The 25,844-nt window shown below is 41.2% G+C and overlaps 1 protein-coding gene across 1 annotated transcript; it reads right to left on the reverse strand.

Annotated features, from left to right (window-relative positions):
- Window positions 1–849: 849 nt before the first annotated feature.
- Window positions 850–4,055, reverse strand: LOC139381721 (G-protein coupled receptor 4-like). Its single transcript, XM_071125448.1, has 2 exons — window positions 3,947–4,055; window positions 850–3,190 (listed from the first exon to the last, which is right to left on the reverse strand). The coding sequence occupies exon 2, from the start codon at window positions 3,182–3,184 to the stop codon at window positions 2,153–2,155; it is 1,032 nt and encodes a 343-aa protein (XP_070981549.1). The 5' UTR covers window positions 3,185–3,190; window positions 3,947–4,055; the 3' UTR covers window positions 850–2,152.
- Window positions 4,056–25,844: the final 21,789 nt, after the last annotated feature.

Consider the following 25,844-nt stretch of genomic DNA (forward strand, 5'->3'; position numbering starts at 1 on the left):
TCTAGTTATCTAGCTAGTTATCTACCCAGCACCTTTAAAACAGATTACCATCAACTTGTGAGGGCCAGTTATCTACCCAGCACCTTTAAAACAGATTACCATCAACTTGTGAGGGCCAGTTATCTACCCAGCACCTTTAAAACAGATCACCATCAACTTGTGAGGGCCAGTTATCTACCCAGCACCTTTAAAACAGATTACCATCAACTTGTGAGGGCCAGTTATCTACCCAGCACCTTTAAGACAGATTACCATCAACTTGTGAGGGCCAGTTATCTACCCAGCACCTTTAAGACAGATTACCATCAACTTGTGAGGGCCAGTTATCTACCCAGCACCTTTAAAACAGATTACCATCAATTTGTGAGGGCCAGTTTATAATTGCGTGCTATAAAATCCCCTGATAATGTAAATCACACACGATCATATTCACATGCATGGAACCTTATTGAAAATCTGAGCATGGCAAGCATCCCTGTGTGTCACTGATAGGAAGCAGACTGTGATATGGATCGGGGTGGGCATTACAGTCTATTGGATCAATAACTTCGGATGTGGGAGCCTGACTGCATTGAGCTGGAGCTACCACTCTTTAAGAGCCAGGGTTATTACAATGCATCCATTGACTAATCAGGTCTGCAGGGCCTAGTGAACAAATGACAGAGCAGGATAAGAGTGGCAGCAGAGAGAAGACAGAGTGCCGTCTATAATTAAAGCGCTCTTTAATGCATTGTACAACAATTAACTGGTATCAATCTGAATCAGTGCAATAATGCTTGGCTCATTCACAGAGGCAAGGAGTTGATTAAAAAATATATATATATATGTCTTCGCTTTAATAATGTGTAATTAGATAAAATACACTTTTATTGATTTGGTAGTTCTATGAATCAAGAGCAATTTTACAGGAGTCTCGCTCCCTTCATTTTAGTGCCGTGTGGAATGACTGCCTCAACCATAGAGCTAGAATTATGCGATTAGTCTCTGTGGGCAGATAAATTGGACATACAATGCACATAATGTCAAGTGGTACGTGTTACTATGTCGGCATCATCTTTAGCACCTTCAGTGTTGTAGCACAGATGGAAACATTAGGAACTCACTATATATTTCATTAGTTTTGCCCCCCTATAGGCTATAGTAACATATGGGATATAATCTATATCATTTTTATGCAAACATGAAACTCTTTTAATCAACTGAATCTGAAAGGTGTCATGATATGTACAGTTATGTTTAAAATTAAATGTTTGAAATGAAATGGTACATAGGTTTGTGATATAGATTGATTTACATTTAGCATTTCAATGTTGACAGAAATACAATATTATACATTGCCCCACATTACAAAACCACTTCCAATTCTTGTGTACATGTGTTCCTCAGTTGGGTACGATGCTATTTATAAACAGGTAAAACAGTCTCGTCGACCCATCCCTTTCAGTTGCCAGAAGCAACTCTAAATCATCAAAGTACTACATTATTTTTCTCCCCAGTGTCAAATATGCACTATTGTGGACAACCAAGGATTACAACTATGTTCAGTCCTTCAGCAGTTTATCTTATATGTTTCAGGTCTAGTTTGTAAGTTTGATTAAACAAAGTTGTAAAAGAAAGTTTGTAAAACAACTTTCAATTGATTTGGAACAAGATGTGTTTCTAGGCAAGTTCCTTTTTGTGAAATTGTTTGGTGCTTGAAAGAGGAAATATGAATTTATCATGAGGACACCAGTCCTTCTGCGAGACCAGCTGCCTGCCACATGAAATCCCAAATCTGGCAACTTCCTGGCTGTGGCAATATGAGGCAAACCGCGTCTGTCTCAATCAAGAATGTACTTTCCAAAACCCACTGGCACTGTTTAAAGAAACAAACAGTTTTTGTAAAAAAAAAAGAATAATAATCTGAAATATATGTATATCTTAGAGATGTTCCTTTCCCACAGTATAACCTTTGTTCTGCAGCATTTATGAATAATGTTCAGTATTAATGTTTATCACAGGTTGAATCAGGGTCTCTCTGTGGGGTCTCTAAGGATAATAGTGGTCCTGGTGATTTTTCTAAATCTGGTTATTACATTATAATACAAGCAGATAGCATCTAGCTAGGTACTGTACATCCTGTACAGGTATGTTACAAATGTCTGGTTTGGGTTTAGATAGAATCAGAGTGATCTGAGAGAGTACTAGGGGTCTTAGTGTTGGTCCTCTGATGACTCACAGTCCTGCATACAGACTCCTGCATTCTCCTCAGGCAGGGCAGGTAATGGCCCGCAGCCGCCCTGAAGTCACTCCTCAGGAACGTATAAAGTATAGGGTCCAGCACACTGTTGAGGCTCAGCAAACCCCTGCCCAGCTGGTAGGGCACAAACACTGTCTTCTCCCACTCACAGGCGTCACCGTGGAGAAGCAATCCAATGTACTTCACGCATCCTGTGATGTGGTAGGGGCCGAGGACCAGGATGAAGATGACCATCAGCAGAATGAGAAGCCCCCTGATGCGGTGCTTCTCTTCCCTTCCCAAGGTACCAATGGCTGACAAAGACCTCAGGGTCTTCCGGTGGAGGATCACGATGAAGGCGAGAGGGATGATGAAGGACAGGGATAAGGTGATCAATCGGTAGATGATGAACCCCTCCTTGGAAGGGTAGCTCTCGATACACAGGGTGTGATTGTCGTTGGGTTGCATTTTATGCAAGACGATGGATGGAGGCACGGCTACCACGACCCATATGCTAAGGGCTATCCATCGTGCAAACTTCAGCTTTCTCAATGCTTGGAATCTCAGAGGCTTGGCGATGGCCAAGTAGCGCTCCAAAGCGATGATGCACATGAAGGCAATACCGGTGTAAATGCTGATGTAGAAACTGACCCCCAATAACTGGCAGGAAGTGGACCCGAATCGCCAGCTGTGACCCCTGCGATAGTAGTCAATCCATAGAGGTACAGTGAACAGTTGGAGGAGATCCGAAAGGAGCAGGTTGATCACGTACACCGGTAAGACGTTTTCAGACTTGATCAGACGATAGAGCCCGAATAGGGCCATCAGATTGAGGGGAGTGCCAATGATGAAGAATATACTGTAGATTACAGGAAGGTAGATGGCATCTTGGCTGAGGTCCACTCCACAATTGTTGGCTTCATTCAGGTTACTATTACCAGAGCTGGGGGTGGGAGTCATGTCCATGATGTCCTTAAGAATCAAGAGGATATGTTAAGTTGATATGATATAGATTGTATAGTAAGTATTTACCCCATTACACATTCTGAGCCTGTAACTTGATGTTTTCACTATTTAAATTATATTTTTGTAATCAACACCTTCAACTTGACACTAAGAGGGTTTAAAGTATAATTAAAACGTGAGGGTATAACGAGTCATTAAAACTAGAGGGTATAAAGAGTCATTAAAACTAGAGGGTATAAAGTATCAGAAAACCAGAGGGTTTAAAGTATCATTAAAACGAGAGGGAATAAAGTATCATTAAAACGAGAGGGAATAAAGTATCATTAAAACTAGAGGGTATAAAGAGTCATTAAAACGAGAGGGTATAAAGTATCATTAAAACTAGAGGGTGTAAAGTATCATTAAAACTAGAGGGTATAAAGTATCATTAAAACTAGAGGGTATAAAGTATCATTAAAACTAGAGGGAATAAAGTATTAAACCCAGAGGGAATAAAGTATCATTAAACCCAGAGGGAATAAAGTATCATTAAATCTAGTCGTTATAAAGTATCATTAAAACTAGTGGGTATCAAGTATCATTAAAACTAGTGGGTATAACCTACCATTAAAAGGGTGTGAAGTATCATTAAAACGAGAGGGAAAAAAACATATAGATGACCACTATTACCATGAATTTCAAAACACTGATGTGAATTCTCTCCCTGACTTTGTCTTCTTATGTTATCAAAATATAAATATGACAGAACTAATCAAAACATACCTGAAATCCTGTATTAGCTGCACTTTTCCAACAATATCAGAACGTCTTACTGGGAAACCTCATTAGAGAGAGTGTGAGTTGAATAGTCAGTACCAAACGATATGCCAACAGTGTGTCTTTGTACAGGATGTGAAGTAATGCCATGGTGTGGTGGGAAAGCACAGACGCTCATAGAGATATTTATTTTGATGGTGGTGAAACAGAAGTCATGAAATCATAAAATGAAACACGTTACATTAACCACAGCAGGAAGTTGAGAATGCCGATAATAAGAAGCTAAAATGTGCCAGTCACTGTGTTGTTAATTACTGGTCAACAGAGAAATAACTATATAAAATGTGTAAACCAGATCTGCCTCCGTAAGTCACTGTCACTGAATAACACATGTAATAATATGTCATGCCTGTTTTTCTAATACCGTTTGTGTATAATATGATCATTCCGACTGACTCAGATTTGTTTTAACGGGTCAACTGACTCCATTTTCTGTACAGATGTAGGATCTTAATTTGGGCCAGTTTGCTACAGCAGGAAAATAATCCCGCAGAAACAGGAAATGTGAATTATTATGTGGATTATAATTAATGGACATTTTTGTAAGGGTTGATACATTTTTCGTAAGGGAAAATCAAGAGTAACATTTCTAAATGGAAATTGCAAACTTCAGAAGTCTTTTTATTAAACCTCAAATACACTACAAGTTCTCCTCCAACAGGCTGATCAGATTTAGATCCTATACCTGTATGTATACACCTGTTATCAAACTGTCAGTAAAAATGATACTCAATACATAAACCAGCAGTGTTTTACCTTTTTACCTACGTTTTGTGGCTGTAGCACCAAGTCATTACTGAGCTACAGTACCATTCAATGGATCACGGGCCCCGGCAGGTCAGGGTATCATCCACACAGATGATCTATACGAGAGAGAGATGAGTTACTTATCTCCAGTCCTGTCTATAAGAGGTTACAAGAGGTAAAACATGCTGCTGGAGTATATCTCATCCCCCAAAGAACTATGGTTAGAAACAAGAAGTCTCTTCTGTATACTTCCTGTAAAAATCAGGTAATTCATAGTTTGTTAATTATACATTATTTCCTCAGTGATTGTTGGGTCCAGTGATGCTTTTATTAGTCTGTTATTACACCTTTCATTACAGAGAGACAGAGAGATAAAATAATCAGCATCCTTGTACACATCATCATCACCACCACCACCATCATCATCATCATCATCATCATCATCATCATCATCTTTATCACCACCACCATCATCCTCATCACCATCATCATCATCATCATCACCACCAACATCATCCTCATCATCATCATCATCACCACCACCATCATCATCATCACCACCACCACCATCATTGCCACCATCATCATCATCATCCTCATCATCATCATCATCACCACCACCACCATCATCACTAACCACCATCATCATCATCATCATCATCATCACCATCACCATCACCACCACCACCATCACCACCACCACCATAATCATCATCATCACTAACCACCACCATCACCACCATCATCACCACCACCATCACCACCTCCACCACCACCATCATCATCATCATCATCATCATCATCATCATCATCATCACCATCACCACCACCACCATCATCATCATCATCATCATCATCACCACCACCACCACCACCATCACCACCATCACTAACCACCATCATCATCATCAACATCATCATCATCACCACCACCACCATCATCACCATCATCACTAACCACCACCATCATCATCAACATCACCACCACCATCACCATCATCATCATCACTAACCATCATCATCACCACCACCATCACCACCACCATCATCATCACCACCACCACCATCATCACCACCACCATCACCACCTCCACCACCACCACCATCATCATCATCATCATCATCATCATCATCACCATCACCATCACCACCACCACCACCACCACCACCACCACCATCATCATCATCATCATCATCATCATCATCCATACCATCATCATCATCACCACCACCACCACCACCACCATCATCATCATCATCATCATCATCACCACCACCATCATCATCATCATCATCACCACCACCACCACCACCACCACCACCACATCACCATCATCACCACCACCATCATCACCACCACCACCATCATCATCACCACCACCACCATCACTAACCACCATCATCATCATCAACATCACCACCATCATCACCATCATCATCATCACTAACCACCATCATCACTAACCACCATCATCATCACCACCACCACCATCATCACCATCATCACTAACCATCATCATCATCATCAACATCACCACCACCATCACCATCATCATCATCACTAACCACCATCATCACCATCATCACTAACCACCATCATCATCATCAACATCACCACCACCATCACCATCATCATCATCATCATCACTAACCACCATCATCACCACCACCACCATCATCACCATCATCACTAACCACCATCATCATCATCAACATCACCACCACCATCACCATCATCATCATCACTAACCACCATCATCACTAACCACCATCATCACCACCACCATCACCACCACCACCATCATCACCACCACCACCATCATCATCACCACCACCATCATCATCACCATCATCACTATCCACCATCATCATCATCAACATCACCACCACCATCATCATCATCACTAACCACCATCATCACTAACCACCATCATCACCACCACCATCACCACCACCACCATCATCACCACCACCATCACCACCACCACCACCATCATCACTAACCACCATCATCATCAACATCACCACCACCATCACCATCATCACCACCACCATCACCACCACCACCATCACCACCACCACCATCATCACCACCACCACCATCAGCATCACCACCACCACCATCATCACCACCACCACCACCACCATCACCATCATCATCATCACTAACCACCATCATCACTAACCACCATCATCACCACCAACATCACCACCACCACCACCACCATCATCACCACGACCACCATCATCACCATCATCACTAACCACCATCATCATCATCATCAACATCACCACCACCATCACCATCATCATCATCACTAACCACCATCATCACTAACCACCATCATCACCACCACCATCACTAACCACCATCATCACCACCACCATCACTAAACACCATCATCACCACCACCACCACCACCACCACCACCACCATCATCACCACCACCATCACTAACCACCATCATCACCACCACCACCACCACCACCAACACCACCATCATCATCACCACCATCATCACCACCACCATCACCACCATCATCACCACCACCACCACCACCATCATCACCACCACCAGCAATAAGCAACAACATCATCATCATCATCATCATCATCAATATAATCATCATCACCTCCACCACCATCACCACCATCATCATCAATATAATCCTCATCATCATCATCATCACCACCATGTTGAGTTGTGCTAAGGGGTTGAATGGTGTTCAGTAGGTGCAGTTTTGTGAATCACCTATCACATGTTACGATTATCAACATGTTCGACTGAGAGGAGATCTGGCAACGGTACATGTTATCAAGGTATAAAGATCAAAGAAACACTTCCCACTGGATGGTAAACTTCATATCTTCAATTCCTTCATATCTTGTGTTGAGTGAATTCAATATGGATTTTAACATTTTCTACAGGGCATTGATTTAAAATGCTTACAAGGTGTTCAAACACTTCTTGGCAGAAATCATCTAGTTTGGCTCACACAGCTGGCTGTAGATATGGTATGCATCCCAAATGGCACCTTATTCCTTTAGTGTCCATAGTGCTCTGCTTAAAAGTAGTGCACTATTTAGGAATTAGGGTGCCATTTGGGATGCATCCATGCACAGAATTCTAAAGCACTCACGACAGTTCCTACCAGGGGCATGAGTCCAACTTACAGAAATTGTTCCTGCGCCCAAATTCAATCTAAGGATCATAGGCAAAGCACTCAGATGTGAGTGGAATTAAAGTAACACAACCTGTTAGTGAAGCGTTTTACAGTAACACAACCTGTTAGTGAAGTGTTTTACAGTAACACAACCTGTTAGTGAAGCGTTTTACAGTAACACAACCTGTTAGTGAAGCGTTTTACAGTAACACAACCTGTTAGTGAAGCGTTTTAAAGTAACACAACCTGTTAGTGAACTGATGTAACACATGGGACCAAACTAGGGAAATGTAACAATCTATGTCACTTTGTTGGAGATGAATGAGTCTTAGTGTTAAGAGAGAGGAACATGAAACTAGACAACTACAACAATAAAGATATAATTTATTAAGGATTTATAAAGGGTTTCTAAGTAGTTTAGAAATGGTTAATTATTAGTTAATAGTAATACAATTGTAAGCTTGTCATCTAGCTGCTTTTCCAATACTAATACTTTAAATAATTAGTATAATTAATAATACAAATAATTAATATATTATTTAGTGCAATAATTAGTAGTAGTAATATAATAATTAACATACTTTGTATATTCATTTGTATAATTATTATTATGCTCTTCTCATTCATCAATACGTCTGCTTTAGACACAAGAGTAGAAGATAAAGTACTTTCTAGAAATGCATATCAATGACTTCCTCCATTTATTGCCCCTTCTTTGACTAATACATTGTACCATGCTGTTCTTTCTATGAGTGCCTTGCGACAATCTCAGAGGCCCTTAATAATTGAAAGAGAATGTAATCTAAGCACGGTTGAAAAGAGAGATACAATTATCTGCATGTGAACCCTTTTAAAACCCAAAGCAGGTGAACTTCAGGTTAGCTGGCAGATAAGACCTTAACTGATTAATATCATGTAGTGGCAGTGGGTGGAAGAATCAAGGGTATATTCTACAGAGGGCCAATCTGTAGGGAGTTATTTTCATTCTGAAGTTGTGTTTAACTTATGAGCCACTTGCCTACCATGGGGATTCGGTATGTAGTGTGTCTAAGATAAAGAATGCAATGGCACTGGAAATACTGGAGACTTATACTCTGAGCTATGCAAGAAAGTGCATCTTAACGAATACAGGGGAAGAGTCTAAGAAAAAAAAATCAAATTTCCAAGAAAATGTATTGTTAGTCAAATTATACATGTTTCTATTATGACATCACAAAGGTACCCGTTCCAACTACTGCACATTTAACATAGTTTGGCCATCTTGAATCTCCTGTACTGCAGGTGGAATCTTTGAGTGTAACAGTACATGCTTTCCACAGGGTTTAAAGGCAGGCTTGGTATACAATAGAGAATAGACCTCTTGGAAACAGAGAGAGACATGCTTTCTCTTCAATTTAATTCTGGGAATGCGTTATCTAACATGGCACATCAAATGTACCAGCAAACAGACGGCAAAGAAACAGATCAAATCAAAGTTTACAGATCACAAGATGGGATAAAAGAGCCGTATGAAAGATGTCACGATAACAGAGTGAAAGATTTTAAAAAAATCATAATCTCATGAACATTACCTAAGCACATTATCAGGTCTGTGCATTCAGAGAGAAAAAAAAACATTTCAAGAAAGTACACCTGTTGCTCTACACAGACACTGTAAACAATAAGCGAAAGCCACCAAGACATGACAATGGTTGACAACAGCACCCGAACTTGATCAATCCATTTTGACCATCTAGATAAGGGGCGTCAAACTCATTTTGCTCACGGGCCGCATTCGGTCCTTAACGAGGTCTAGAAGGCCGAACTGAAAATGTGTTATATTTCCTCGCTGTTAAAATGATCAAAATGATGTCCTCTATCCATCGGGTTGGGAATGTTCTATGCACCCTGACTATCCAGCTTTCAGGGAATCAAAATCAAGTCAATTGTTATTTGTCACATGCTTGGTAAACAACATGTGTAGGCTAACAGGGAAATACTTACTTAGAGGTCCTTCCCAACAATACAGAGACAAAATACGAAAAATAATAGAAAAATAATAACACAAGGAATAAATCCACGATGAGTAACAATAACTTGTCTATTTACAGTACTGAGTAATGATAACTTGGTTATATTCAAGGGGCATCAGTACTGAGTAATGATAACTTGGTTATATACAAGGGGCACCAGTACTGAGTAATGATAACTTGTCTAAATACAAGGGGTACCAGTACTGAGTAATGATAACTTGGTTATATACATGGGGTACCAGTACTGAGTAATGATAACTTGGTTATATACAAGGGGTACCAGTACTGAGTCATGATAACTTGTCTATTTACAAGGGGTACCAATACTGAGTAATGATAACTTGGTTATATACAAGGGGTACCAGTACTGAGTCATGATAACTTGGTTATATACAAGGGGTACCAGTACTGAGTCATGATAACTTGGTTATATACAAGGGGTACCAGTACTGAGTAATGATAACTTGGTTATATACAAGGGATACCAGTACTGGGTAATGATAACTTGGTTATATACAAGGGGTACCAGTACTGAGTAATGATAACTTGGCTATAAACATGGGGTACCAGTACTGAGTAATGATAACTTGGTTATATACATGGGGTACCAGTACTGAGTAATGATAACTTGGTAATATACATGGGGTACCAGTACTGAGTAATGATAACTTGGCTATAAACATGGTGTACAATAATCGGGACTCTTTTCTCTGTATATATCAACAATGTCGCTCTTGCTGCGGGTGATTCCCTGACCCACCTCTACTCAGACGACACGATTCTGTATACATCTGGCCCTTCTTTGGACACTGTGTTAACTAACCTCCAAATGAGCTTCAATGCCATGCAACATTCCTTCCGTGGCCTCCAACTGCTCTTAAACGCTAGCAAAACCAAATGCATGCTTTTCAACCGTTCGCTGCCCGCACCCGCCCGACTAGCATCACTACTCTGGATGGTTCTGACCTAGAATACGTGGACAACTACAAATACCTAGGTGTCTGGCTAGACTGTAAACTCTCCTTCCAGACTCATATCAAACATCTCCAATCCAAAATCAAATCTAGAATCGGCTTTCTATTTCACAACAAAGCCTCCTTCACTCACGCCGCCAAACTTACCCTCGTAAAACTGACTATCCTACCGATCCTCAACTTTGGCGATGTCATCTACAAAATAGCTTCCAATACTCTACTCATCAAACTGGATGCAGTCTATCACAGTGCCATCCGTTTTGTTACCAAATCACCTTATACCACCACCATTGCGACCTGTATGCTCTAGTCGGCTGGACCTCGCTACATATTCGTCGCCAGACCCACTGGCTCCAGGTCATCTATAAGTCTATGCTAGATAAAGCTCCGCCAACACCTCCTTTGGCCGCCTTTCCTTCCAGTTCTCTGCTGCCAGTGACTGGAACGAATTGCAAAAATCGCTGAAGCTGGAGACTTACATTTCCCTCACTAACTTTAAACATCAGCTGTCTGAGCAGCTAACCGATCACTGCAGCTGTACGTAGGCCATCTGTAAATAGCCCACCCAATCTACCTACCTCATCCCCATATTGTTTTAATTTACTTTGCTGCTCTTTTGCACACCAATATCGCTACTTACACACCATCATCTGCTCATCATCATCTGCTCATCTATCACTCCAGTGTTAATCTGCTAAATTGTAATTACTTTGCTACTATGGCCTATTTATTGCCATACCTCCTTACTCCATTTGCACACACTGCATATAGACTTTCTTTTTTTCTATTGTGTTATTGATTGTACGCTTGTTTATTCCATGTAAATCTGTGTTGTTGTTTGCTGCTTTGGCCAGGTTGCAGTTGTAATTGAGAACTTGTTCTCAACTAGCTTACCTGGTTAAATAAAGGTGAAATAAAACATTTAAAAAACTAGGCAAGTTAGTTAAGGACACATTCTTATTTTCAATGACAGCCTAGGAACAGTGGGTTAACTGTCTTGTTCAGGGGCAGAACAACAGATGTTTACCTTGTCAGCTCTGGGATTCAATCTTGCAAACTTTCAGTTACAAGTCCAACACTCTAACCATTAAGCTACCTGCCATCCCAAATGTAGGTCTAATGTTTGGAAAGAGTTGTGGTTTGGCTTTAGTCATAGTTTGGCTTCAGTCATTCCAACGTAGACTGGATCTGGCCCGCAGGCCTTGAGTTTGACGTGATCTAGATGAAGCGCTCCATGTGAAGCTCTTGAGCATGACATAATGTCCAGTCGTAGATGAAATGTAGCCATCAAGTCTCAGAGGTGAAAGGAAATACACCTCCAACTTTAGCCATCTGGTGTTTATGTACCACGGTCGTCAAAGGAAAACGTGTGTGTTTGTGTGTGTGTGTGTGTGTGTTTGTGTGTGTGTGTTTGTGTGTGTGTTTGACCTATGTGAAGGATTCTGATCCGCAGGAGAACTGCTGAGTAGCATCTGCTGGCAGAGAGAACGCCTTGGGTCCTTCACATGACATGACAAATTACACTGGGCAATTTACATTTAATTATCCCCTTGAATAATCACATCCAAGAGAGATTATTTGGGAAGGAGGGAGAGTGAAAGATAACGGGGGGAAGAGACAATATTTAAAAAAATATTTTTTCTATATCAGACGTTTCACAGATATGTGAAGGGAGGTGAAGGACCATCAAATGCCCTCTAACCTCCATTGACCTAAGAAAGGGTTAACTTACTGATGCCATCTAACCTCTATTTACAGGAGAATGGGTTAACTTACTGATGCCATCTAACCTCTATTTACAGGAGAATGGGTTAACTTACTGATGCCATCTAACCTCTATTGACAGTATAAAGGGTTAACTTACTGATGCCGTCTAACCTCTATTTACAGGAGAATGGGTTAACTTACTGATGCCATCCAACCCCTATTTACAGTAGAATGGGTTAACTTACTGATACCATCTAACCTCTATTGACAGTATAAAGGGTTAACTTACTGATGCCGTCTAACCTCTATTTACAGGAGAATGGGTTAACTTACTGACGCCATCTAACTTCTATTTACAGGAGAAAGGGTTAACTTACTGATGCCATCTAACCTCTATTGACCTAAGAATGGGTTAACTTACTGATGCCATCTAACCTCTATTTACAGTAGAATGGGTTAACTTACTGATGCTGTCTAACCTCTATTTACAGTAGAATGGGTTAACTTATTGATGCCATCTAACCTCTATTGACAGGATAATGGGTTAACTTACTGATGCCATCTAACCCCTATTGACAGGAGAATGGGTTAACTTAGGGATGCTGTCTAACCTCTATTTACAGTAGAATGGGTTAACTTACTGATGCCATCTAACCTCTATTTACAGGAGAAAGGGTTAACTTACTGATGCCATCTAACCTCTATCGACAGTAGAAAGGGTTAACTTACTGATGCCATCTAACCTCTATTTACAGGAGAAAGGGTTAACTTACTGATGCCATCTAACCTCTATTGACAGGATAATGGGTTAACTTACTGATGCCATCTAATCCCTATTTACAGTAGAAAGGGTTAACTTACTGATGCCATCTAACCCCTATTGACAGGAGAATGGGTTAACTTACTGATGCCATCTAACCCCTATTGACAGTACAAAGGGTTAACTTACTGATGCCATCTAACCGTGAGGTGAATACGGAGTACAGTGAGGTGAATACTGACTACAGTGAGGTGAATACGGAGTACAGTGAGGTGAATACGGAGTACAGTGAGGTGAATACTAAGGAGTACAGTGAGGTGAATACGGAGTACAGTGAGGTGAATACGGAGTACAGTGAGGTGAATACGGAGTACAGTGAGGTGAATACTGACTACAGTGAGGTGAATACGGAGTACAGTGAGGTGAATACGGAGTACAGTGAGGTGAATACTAAGGAGTACAGTGAGGTGAATACGGAGTACAGTGAGGTGAATACGGAGTACAGTGAGGTGAATACGGAGTACAGTGAGGTGAATACTAAGGCGTACAGTGAGGTGAATACTAAGGAGTACAGTGAGGAGGTTACTGAGGAGCACAGGGAGGTGGTTACTAAGGAGTACAGTGAGGAGGTTACTGAGGAGTACAGTGAGGAGGTTACTGAGGAGCACAGTGAGGTGGTTACTAAGGAGTACAGTGAGGTGAATACTAATGAGTACAGTGAGGTGATTACTGAGGAGTACAGTGAGGAGGTTACTGAGGAGCACAGTGAGGTGGTTACTAAGGAGTATAGTGAGGAGTACAGTGAGGTGCCTGAGGAGTACAGTCAGATTATTGAGGGGTACATTGACGGATGTTATTGGGGAGTACAGTGAGGTGGTTATTGGGGAGTACAGTGAGGATGTTACTCAGGAGTACAGTGAGGTAGTTACTGAGGAGTACAGTGAGGATGTTACTCAGGAGTACAGTGAGGTAGTTACTGAGGAGATTACTGTTTCATTCAAATAGAAAAATTAAGAATTTCCATGTAATTTCTCATATTTTACAAGATCAAAAGTCCTGTAAAAATACCCCACACAATGGCTGAAAGCTGCAGTACGCATTATGACTCACAATACAATGACTCACAAGTATGTCATGTTTAGCCTGGGTTCCTCCTAATATCGGTACATTACTCTGTATATTTCCTCCTCTGCTGGGATCCTGCCTTCATTGACAGCTGTGTTACATATCCCAGGGTGATCACCTTTGGTGTGGTGCTGATTTTCTAAAATAACAGATTTCTTGTCATGCTGCTGCATGGGACTGCCATACCTTAGAGTGGGAACACTTGGCAGGATCGAGCTCGTATTCCTTTGATGTAAAAAGGCACTTTATGATACAGTTTTGGTGCCAAAACACAGGCTAGATAAATAATGGATGAAATGTAAAAGCAGATAGAACCAGGATGATGAATCCTTGTCAACTGGCCTGTTAAGAGAAGAGTCGGATCTGTGTGTCATTCAACTGATGGATAACTTTCAGTGTATTCAGAGGACAAAATCTACACAGCTAAGTGACACACTATTTACACAATGTGGCGGTTTCGGTGCCAAGATCCCGGTAAGGCCTGGTTTACACATAAACACACACCACCAGTCCAAGGGAAGGGTTCAAGTGTTTTATTATCAGAGGTCGACAGCGTTCCATTTCTACCAAACTCTAAACAAACAGAGTAAACACTTCGTCACCAGTGGAAGATCCTCAAATCTTGGTCTTTGGGGGTTCAATCATTGCTGAACTCATCAGTTCCTTTCTTCCGATAAACCTCCTTCTCCACCTTACGTTCTCTCTCCCCAATAACCTCCTACTCCTTCCCCAATAACCTCCTACTCCTTCCCCTGCCGGGGTCAAAGAAAAGACAAAGAGAAAAAAAAAACAGGGCGTGGTTAATTAGAGGCCCTGATTGGTTTCACCTGTCTGCAGTTTGGCTCTGATCACAACTGGAGACAGGTGTGGCTGTTCTGCTGCATTCTAGAAGTTTCCCCTGAGCTGTCCATGGTCCTGCCTTTGGGGAATACTTCACATTGCTGTCCGTGGTCCTGGCATCCAGAAAACAGAGCAACCTCGCAGGCACATACCGTCCATCCACCACACAATCCCTGAAACCGCTACAATAGTTAAGTGACACACTATTTACACAGCTACGTGACACTAATTACACATTTAAGTGACACTATTTACACAGATAAGTGACACCATTTACACAGCTAAGTGACACTATTAACAACATGGATAAATGCTGTTTTCATCTTGTGAAACCTCTGTGTAAGCCTCAGCAACAAATACAGTTTCAAACATTTGGAGTAGAGGGATTGTAAATATATTCAACCTATCCTTTACAACAACAACAAAAACATGTTACATTTGCAGTTTCACATGTTGACCTTAAATGTCACATGTGAAACCATATGTTCACACGTGTTGAATTTAGAGTTCACATGTTAAAGCCAGCTTCAGTAAGTGCAAAATAAATCAAATACATTTTCGATTTTGGATTATATCTCTGAAATAAGAGATATTAAGTCTTAATTTGACGTATTTAGTGCTTTGACGGCACAGCACTGGAAATACTGGAGCTTTTTTCCATTTTCCCCCCTTCAGGCTTGTTTACATTTTGCAGCTAATTTCTCAGCCAGACGACGTGATGATGTATGATCGAGAGTAGCCAAAATGTAATCTCGCTCATGTGCTGAGTGATGTTTACAACTCAACTGTCAGTCTGCCATAGTGCCGTTTAACCTTGCAGTCAGTCCAGTCGGACTATAACCAAAGATACTGGTAAGAGTACTTTTTGGAATAAAATGTTCAATTATTTGATGTAATTAGCCAATCATTATATTGTATACTTTGTTCTGTTCTGGAAAATAGCTAGGCCCAGATTCACAAAACCTTAAGAAGACATGTCTTCTTAACTGCCATTGTTTCCTTAACTATAGACTTAAGAAGAAAGTTAAAAAGGTTATTGGACATTCTCTTGCGCTATTTCTTATCTTTCTCATTAAGCACAAAGTTAAGAAAAAATGAGACTCTTGAAAATAATGTTCATGGAAATGTTCTTAATTCTAAGATGGCTTAACCCTTGTCTTAAACTCAGAGCAGTGAGAGAAAAAGCTCATTAAAACAATGGAACATGTTTAATTCACACACAAACTTCATCTGAAAGTTTCAGTATTGATTATTTTAAACCCAATAACATGTTTTAGAACTGTAATCTTAGTAAGAAATATGCTAACATGATTGCCATTGTTAGCTAGATAGCTAGCTAAAATGGTTGCCTAGCAACACACATCTTAAGAAGAGTTGTAAGAAGATATTTGAGAAGTTTATAAGAAAATCATAACATCTTAAGATATTGTTGAGGAATTGCACTTACGAACTATCTTATGAACTTCTTATGAACTTCTTAAAAAGCTTCTTAAGTTTTAGTGTAAGAAGTGTTTAGTGAATCTGGGCCCTGTTCTGCATGTTCTGTAGTGTTCTGCCTGTTCTCTAGACTAGGCAGCTACTCTAGCTAGCTAACTGCCTAAATTAGTTAGCTCACTAGCTAGCTAGCAAACTAACAGTTAGCTAACGTTAGGCTCATCGTAAATCAAAAATGCTTGTTTTCAATTCATGTATTAGTAAAACATTGAGTGTATTTGTGTTAGCTAATTAGTCACGTTTGTCTCCCTTCCACAACATAAACCTCTAAAGAGCTAGCATTACTATATCATAGATGTCAAGGTAATATAGCTAATATCTAATGACCTTGTGAATGTATCAATAGTTGTAGCTAAGTTAGGTGTCAGTCATAGCTAGGTCTATGAAATATTTACAGCAAATAATATCAACATCTACTATTTGCTATTCTTACATATAGTATATTTTCTGTCAATTGCTGGCAGAACCATTTCACCAGGTCAAATTTCTAGTACAGGTAAACGTACTTGGTGGATAAAGGTGATTCTGATTCGTCAAGGATTGTTTTTAGGAGAATATGTTGCCTGAACATGGCACACATAGGTCTAAAAAGAGAAGAAGAGCCAGGGGCAGAGGTCCAAGTGTCTGTGGAGGACTGCTGAGGGCCAGTGTAGAAACAAGGTCCATGCAGTGGGTACGAGGATCAAACAGGGCCAGGGAAGGGAACAGGGGAAGAGGTAGAAGCAGCAGAATCTGGGAAATATCCCTGGCTGACAGGGAGAGAGTTGATCATCATCATCAAGATAGATGTGCACAGCTTTCAGACAACACCATGTCTGAGTAGTCTAAACCAAATCTAGACCAGATTGTCAACTCTGGTACTCATGTCAACCAGAAAGTATAGCTTGTTTTTTTTACTCATTAACTTTAGGTGTATCTTGAACAGCTGTCAGAGAGAGAGAGATGGACATGGTGATTTGATGACGATGCTGGAGAGGACACCAGGGGCTCTTTTCGATGTTGTCCATCTCATCCAGACCAACCAGGGAGGTGGTGGAGGTGCAGGGGGCGGCCCTTTTTTGTGCACCTGTGGCAGGTGTCGTGAAATGCCAACTGACTGAGGAGAAGTGTTGTGGTGGGGGGCTATAACCACCTGCATCAGTACAACGCTGCACATGTACACTTCCTGCCTGGAGCCTGGAAACCTGAGGAACATCAGGGTCTACAGGATGGACCTGTTAGCCCTGGATGAGAGCGAGGAACAGGGAGAAGACCATGCGGAGTACAGGCATGCTGCCTACCGGTAGTTTATCTGTTGGCAGCGTGGCATGCTTCGGCAGGGTCACAGAATTGTTATTCCAAGTTGCTGCGTATGGCACATCAGAGACGCCTTCCCTGACACTAATGGCCTGTATAAAGGATTCACTCCTGGCAGACTAAGAGAATTCTGTCCATGTATTTGTTTGTTTATTTGTGTATATGTTCGCTAACTCTAACCCACTGTTTAATAAAAACAACTGATGTTACGGACAAAGGTTGAGTATAGTGCAAAATGTTTTATTTGTTCAACAAATATATATTTTTTATATGAAACAGAATCATAGAAAAAATCATTTAATTACATTTATTTAGTCATATGACAACATTTATGAGTGACAAGGTACTCATAAGGTTTATTTATAGGTGGATTGAGCATAGGACTGTACAATACATTATCAATAACATGAGGTCATTTACAATTGCTATTTATTAGCAAATTAGGTTTATTTAATTGAGTAGATGGGACTGTACAATAACACAATGTACAATAACATAATGGTGGAAATGTGTTATTGTTATTTACAATAAACTATAGGAACTAATTGTTAGCTATTGGTATTCAGTGTGTGTGTGTGTGTGTGTGTGTGTGTGTGTGTGTGTGTGCGTGCGTGTGTGCGCTCACGAGCGCATGTGGGCATGGGGTTTCTGTCAAGAATCAGGAAAACACCCAGATGCAGACAGTTTCAAAGTAACAACAGTTTATTACATAAACAGGGGGCATGACGGGTCAAGGGCAGACAGAGGTCAGTAACCCAGAGCAGAGTCTGAAAGGTACAGAACGACAGGCAGGCTCAGGGTCAGGCCAGGCAGAGGTCAGTAATCCAGGGTGGTTGACAAGGTACAGAACGGCAGGCAGGCTCAGGGCAGGCAGAATGGTCAAAACCGAAAACTAGAAAACAGGAACTAGAGAAAGACAGGAGCACGGGAAAAACACTGGTAGACTTGTCAAAACAAAATAAACTGGCAACAGGCAAACAGAGAACACAGGTATAAATACACTGGGGATAATGGGGAAGATGGGCGACACCTGGAGGGGGGTGGAGACAAGCACAAAGACAGGTTAAACAGATCAGGGTGTGACAGTTTCAGGTCATTGTAGCTGTTCAGATCCTAGGGAGAGTGAGGAAAATATACATCTAGAAACATTCTGTTTGACCCTACTTTTAAAAAACACAGGTGTTTTTAATCTTATCATTCATACCTAGCCCTCGGCTGACATATGCCTGAACCAGCACCTGGATGGGTGGTGGGGGAACCTCAGGGAGAAGGCCAAGATTTCTTGGGTCACTGGCTACACGAGGGATGATCTTTGGCATTCCCACGTTGGATGCCAACCTCTGTCTGACCACACCTGCTTGCAGCTCAGGGATGTAACTGTAGGGTTTTGGGGTCTTCTTCGCAAGCACTGTCCATCACTTTATACTGGTTACAACTTTGTAACCATTTACAACTACTTGGTTGTTAAATAGTTTGCTTAATTCGGTTATTTTGCCGTCTAGTCACGAACACATCATCAGCTAACGTTAGCTACATGGAAGAAAGTGGTTGTATCTATCAGTCAAGCATACCTGTTCAGCAGAAACAATGCCATTTCGGCAGCTCGTCTAAGATGGAGTTGACTCCGGAGCTCCCGCCACCTTTCTTCTTCTTTGAGGTTTATTGGCAGACTACATTAGGTGTAGGTGTCATCACCTACTGAACAGGGTAGTACAAAATAAGTTTTAAAAACAGAAACATTTTTGGATTAACAAATTCATACTAATTAGCAAAACCAAAAATCACTAACCATATTCACGCTATTACCATGAATTTCTAACAAAAGCTGTACAATTCAGATCCCTACACAGGCCCAGGAACCTGGGAGGGGGGAACCTCTTCATTTAGTACACCCTGTTACATTTGGGCTGTAACTACATGCTTCATCTGACTTTTCAACTACTAACTTACATATTTATTCATTCAACAGACACTTGCCACATGACCAATTCTTTTACAATCGTAACACTGCAGCGGCTTCTGTACATACGGTCTCGCCTCTTATCTCACATACCAAAGTTTTACATAAGTCCGGAGAACCACTTCATCAAACGACAGTAAAACCTTCTGTACATACGGTCTTGCCTCTTATCTCACATACCCAAGTTTTACATAAGTCCGGAGAATCACATCATCAAACGACAGTAAAACCTTCTGTACATACGGTCTTGCCTCGTATCTCACATACCCAAGTTTTACATAAGTCCGGAGAATCACATCATCAAACGACAGTAAAACCTTCTGTACATACGGTCTTGCCTCTTATCTCACATACCCAAGTTTTACATAAGTCCGGAGAATCACATCATCAAACGACAGTAAAACCTTCTGTACATACGGTCTTGCCTCGTATCTCACATACCCAAGTTTTACACAAGTCAGGAGAACCACTTCATCAAAGGACAGTAAAACTGATGGACTTTGCGCCTTCTTTCCGTCTATCATTCAATTCAAGTGACATGCACCTACCACTCCTGTCACCCCAAAAAAACATCATTGCTTGTGAATTACACTCCAGCCATAAACTGCTGTACATTTACAACTTTAGCCCTTTCTACTCCACTCTTCTTCACCGTCGTCGACTCATTCTCACCAACTGTACTAGCGCCAAGATCATTGCACAACACTTCCACCATTGCTCCTCCAGTCATTCCCCGGACTCCCTCGCTCTTTGCTGTGAATGATGCAAGAGTTTGTGTTCTCGAAGTAGCACAGCTGTTGTGTCCTCATTCCAGCACAGCTGTTGCTTCACCAACTTTCTCTCAATTTCCTCCATTTTGTCCACACTACTCGCCGCCATTTCCGACTACCCACTGTTTGTTCCTCCTTCCAGGGCTTGATGACTTCTTCTTCTTCTCGTGTCCATGGCCTTGACTTCCTGTCCAATGTCGGTCATCTCCGGCCCTTCCGGACATGATCCGAAACGATATCTTCACAGATATTCACTCTTCACCTCCTAATATCTTGTTGTTGTTTTCGGTTAGGTTTTATTTCTCGTCGGTTGATAGTAACACTTAAAATCTTGGGTTTCCATGAAGTCCCTCTCTTTGGTAATGTTACCCTGGCCTTTGGCTATGTTACCCTGGTCCTTTGGTTATGTTACCCTGGTCCTTTATGTTACCCTGGCCTTTGGTTATGTTACCCTGGCCTTTGGTTATGTTACCCTGGTTATTTGGTTGTGTTACCCTGGTCCTTTGGTTATGTTACCCTGGCCTTTGGTTATGTTACCCTAGTCCTTTGGTTATGTTACCCTGGCCTTTGGTTATGTTACCCTGGTCCTTTATGTTACCCTGGCCTTTGCTTTCCACTTTCCACAACTCTTTCCACAATCCTACCAGCAATATAGCACCCTGTATCCCACTGCTCGTTTACCTCTGAAGCTAAGCAGGGTTGGTCCTGGTCAGTCCCTGGATGGGAGACCAGACCTAGCTGGAAGAGGTGATAATAATCATGTGAATGATAAACGTGTGGGAAAAACACGTGAAAAATGTACAAGTGAAACTTCACACGTGTCTGAAAACCACGTCTGACTCTGGAACAATTCTGACCACTTCTGACTCGGGACATTTTTCATGTGATTTGTTCACACGTGTCTGAATGTGATTTGTTTTCAAGCTGTTTTTTTGTAAGGGTAACCATTACACAATATATTCAATCAACTCCTACCACTGCCTACAATGTAGCATGACAACTACTGTACTTCAGAGGAGGTCAAACAAGCAATCAGATAACACGTCCAATCATGCAATCACCTTAACTACATGATACCAGGCATTCTGTTGTCTGTATCAATCAGTATTCAAGGTGGCAATACCAAACATCCGTTTTATTTATTGTATCAGCGCTAATCAACCTCAGTCGTGAATATAAGGTTGAATAAATACACTGATTACATCCCAATTGGCACCCTATTCCCTATGTAGTGCACTACTTTTGACCAGGACTGGCACCCTATTCCCTATGTGGTGCACTACTTTAGACCAGGACTGGCACCCTATTCCCTATGTAGTGCACTACTTTTGACCAGGACTGGCACCCTATTCCCTATGTGGTGCACTACTTTAGACCAGGACTGGCACCCTATTCCCTATGTAGTGCACTACTTTAGACCAGGACTGGCACCCTATTCCCTATGTAGTGCACTACTTTAGACCAGGACTGGCACCCTATTCCCTATGTGGTGCACTACTTTTGACCGGGACCCATAGGCCCCACGTAGGACATAGGGTACCTTTTGAGAGCCGGCCACTGTGTTGATGGCATGTGGTGACAGTAAATTAACTAGCAGTACCAGGTGGGATAGCAGCTATTGTCACTCAAGATGTTTTGTCATTTGTTTCTGACACAACCTTTATTTTATTGCAATGAAATTGACTGGTTCATGGATGGTTCATGGCTGGCTCATGGCTGGCTCATGGCTGATTTACTCTGCATGCATGCAGGATGATAACTATGATAACAATGTCACTGAGATCATTGAGAAGTTTGGGAATGAATGCATGATGTTATGTCAGATAGTGCGAAGACTCTGCCTGCACTGATGTAGGATGAGGAACGACCATTAACTATTAACTACTACTACTACTAACTACTACTACTACAACCAGTACCCCTACCACTGCAACAGTATCTAGGATGGAGAGAAGTCTGTCCATAATAAAGCACTGCTCTACCTTCTTAACAGCACTGTCAATGAGGCAGGTCCTACAGGCCCTAGTTTCTACCTTCTTAACAGCACTGTCAATGAGGCATGTCCTACAGGCCCTAGTTTCTACCTTCTTAACAGCACTGTCAATGAGGCAGGTCCTACAGGCCCTAGTTTCTACCTTCTTAACAGCACTGTCAATGTGGCAGGTCCTACAGGCCCTAGTTTTGTCGCACCTTGACTACTGTTCAGTCGTGTTGTCTGGTGACACAAAGAGGGACTTAAGAAAATTGCAATTGCCTCAGAACAGGGCAGCACGGCTGGCCTTTGGATGTACACAGAGAACTAACATTAATAATATGCATGTCAATCTCTCCTGGCTCAAAGTGGAGGAGATTGACTTCATCACTACTTTTATTTATGAGAGGTATTACTAGTACATTGACATGTTGAATGCACCGAGTTGTCTGTCTAAACTACTGGCACACAGCTCGGACACCCATACATACCCCACAAGACATGCCACAAGAGGTTTATTCACAATCCCCAAGTCCAGAACAGACTATGGGAGGTGCACAGTACTACATAGAGCCATGTCTACATGGAACTCCATTCCACATCAGGTAACTGATACAAGCAGTAGAATCAGATTTTAAAAAACAGATAAGAATACAAGTTATGGAACAGCAGGGACTGTAAAGAGACACAAACATAGGCACTGACACATGCACACAGACACGCTAACATACACACACGTACAGATGGATTTTGTGTTGTAGATGTGTGGTAGGGGGCCTGAGGGCACACACTTAATATGTTGTGAAATCTGTTATGAAAACTATTGTAATGTTTAAATGTGTAAATGTAGAACTGCCTTCATATTGCAGGACCCCAGGAAGAGTATTTTTTGTATCTTTTATTTAACTAGGCAAGTCAGATAAGAAAAAAACGTATTTACAATGACAGCCTACCAGGGAACAGTGGGTTAACTGCCTTGTTTATGGGCAGAATGACAGATTTTTACATTGTCAGCTCAGGGATTTGATCCAGCAACCGGTTACTGGCCCAACGCTCTAACGACGAGGCTACCTGCCTTGGTAGCAGCAAATGGGGATCCATAATAAATACAAATACTACCACTACTACAACTCCTGCTGCTACTACTAGTACTACTAGTACTGCTACTGCTACTACTACTACTACTACTGCTTCTACAACTACTGCTGCTGCAACTACTAGTACTACTACTACTACTACTACTGCTGTTACAACTAGTACAACTACTGCAGCTGCTACAACTAGTACAACTACTGCTGCTGCTACTACTAGCACTACTATTACTACTACGAATAATAGTAAAACTACTGCTGCTACTACTAGTACTACTATTACTACTACTACTAGTGCTTTTACAACTAGTACAACTACTGCTGCTGCTACTACTAGTACTACTACTACTAGTACTAGTACTACTACTACTAGTACTACTACTGCTACAACTAGTACAACTACTGCTGCTACTACTAATACAACTACTGCTGCTGCTACTACTAGTACTACTATTACTACTACTACTACTACTACTGCTGCTACAACTAGTACAACTACTGCTGCTACTACTAGTACTACTATTACTACTACTACTACTGCTGCTGCTACAACTAGTACTACTATTACTACAACTGCTACTACAACTAGCAACTACTGCTGCTGCTACTACTAGTACTACTATTACTACTACTAGTACTACTATTACTACTACTACTGCAACTAGTACAACTACTGTTGCTACTACTAGTACAACTACTGCTGCTGCTACTAGTACAACTACTGCTGCTGCTACTACTAGTGCTACTACTACTACTACTACTACTACTGCTGCTACAACTAGTACAACTACTGCTGCTACTACTAGTACTACTATTAATACTACTACTACTACTGCTTCTACAACTAGTACAACTACTGCTGCTACTACTAGTACTACTATTACTACTACTACTACTGCTGCTGCTACAACTAGTACTACTATTACTACAACTGCTACTGCAACTTGCACAATTACTCATAGATTGAATTAGTGCTTTTTTTCTCCTGATGATACTACTATTACTACTACTACTACTGCTGTTACAACTAGTACAACTACTGCTGCTGCTACTACTAGTACTACTACTACTAGTACTAGTACTACTACTACTAGTACTACTACTGCTACAACTAGTACAACTACTGCTACTACTACTAATACAACTAATGCTGCTGCTACTACTAGTACTACTATTACTACTACTACTACTACTACTGCTGCTACAACTAGTACAACTACTGCTGCTACTACTAGTACTACTATTACTACTACTACTACTGCTGCTGCTACAACTAGTACTACTATTACTACAACTGCTACTACAACTAGCAACTACTGCTGCTGCTACTACTAGTACTACTATTACTACTACTAGTACTACTATTACTACTACTACTGCAACTAGTACAACTACTGTTGCTACTACTAGTACAACTACTGCTGCTGCTACTAGTACAACTACTGCTGCTGCTACTACTACTAGTGTTACTATTACTACTACTACTACTACTGCTGCTACAACTAGTACAACTACTGCTGCTACTACTAGTACTACTATTAATACTACTACTACTACTGCTTCTACAACTAGTACAACTACTGCTGCTACTACTAGTACTACTATTACTACTACTACTGCTGCTGCTACAACTAGTACTACTATTACTACAACTGCTACTACAACTAGCACAATTACTCATAGATTGAATTAGTGCTTTTTTTCTCCTGATGAGTCAGAGGCCAGACATAATACTTAGAATTTCTGCAGTGTTTTAGAGGTGTCACGCCCTGACCTTAGAGAGCCGTTTTATTTCTCTATTTGGTGAGGTCAGGGTGTGATGTGGGTTGGGCATTGTGTTTCTATGTGTTGGCCGGGTATGGTTCTCAATCAGGGACAGCTGTCTATCGTTGTCTCTGATTGGGAATCCTACTTAGGCAGCCTTTTTTCCT

Source organism: Oncorhynchus clarkii, chromosome 23 (genome assembly GCF_045791955.1).
Source record: "Oncorhynchus clarkii lewisi isolate Uvic-CL-2024 chromosome 23, UVic_Ocla_1.0, whole genome shotgun sequence".
Taxonomy (NCBI): domain Eukaryota; kingdom Metazoa; phylum Chordata; class Actinopteri; order Salmoniformes; family Salmonidae; genus Oncorhynchus; species Oncorhynchus clarkii.

What these genes read in the sequence shown, in the direction of transcription:
- LOC139381721 (XM_071125448.1), bottom strand. Translation starts at nt 3,184, where the DNA reads ATGGACATGACTCCCACCCCCAGCTCTGGTAATAGTAACCTGAATGAA.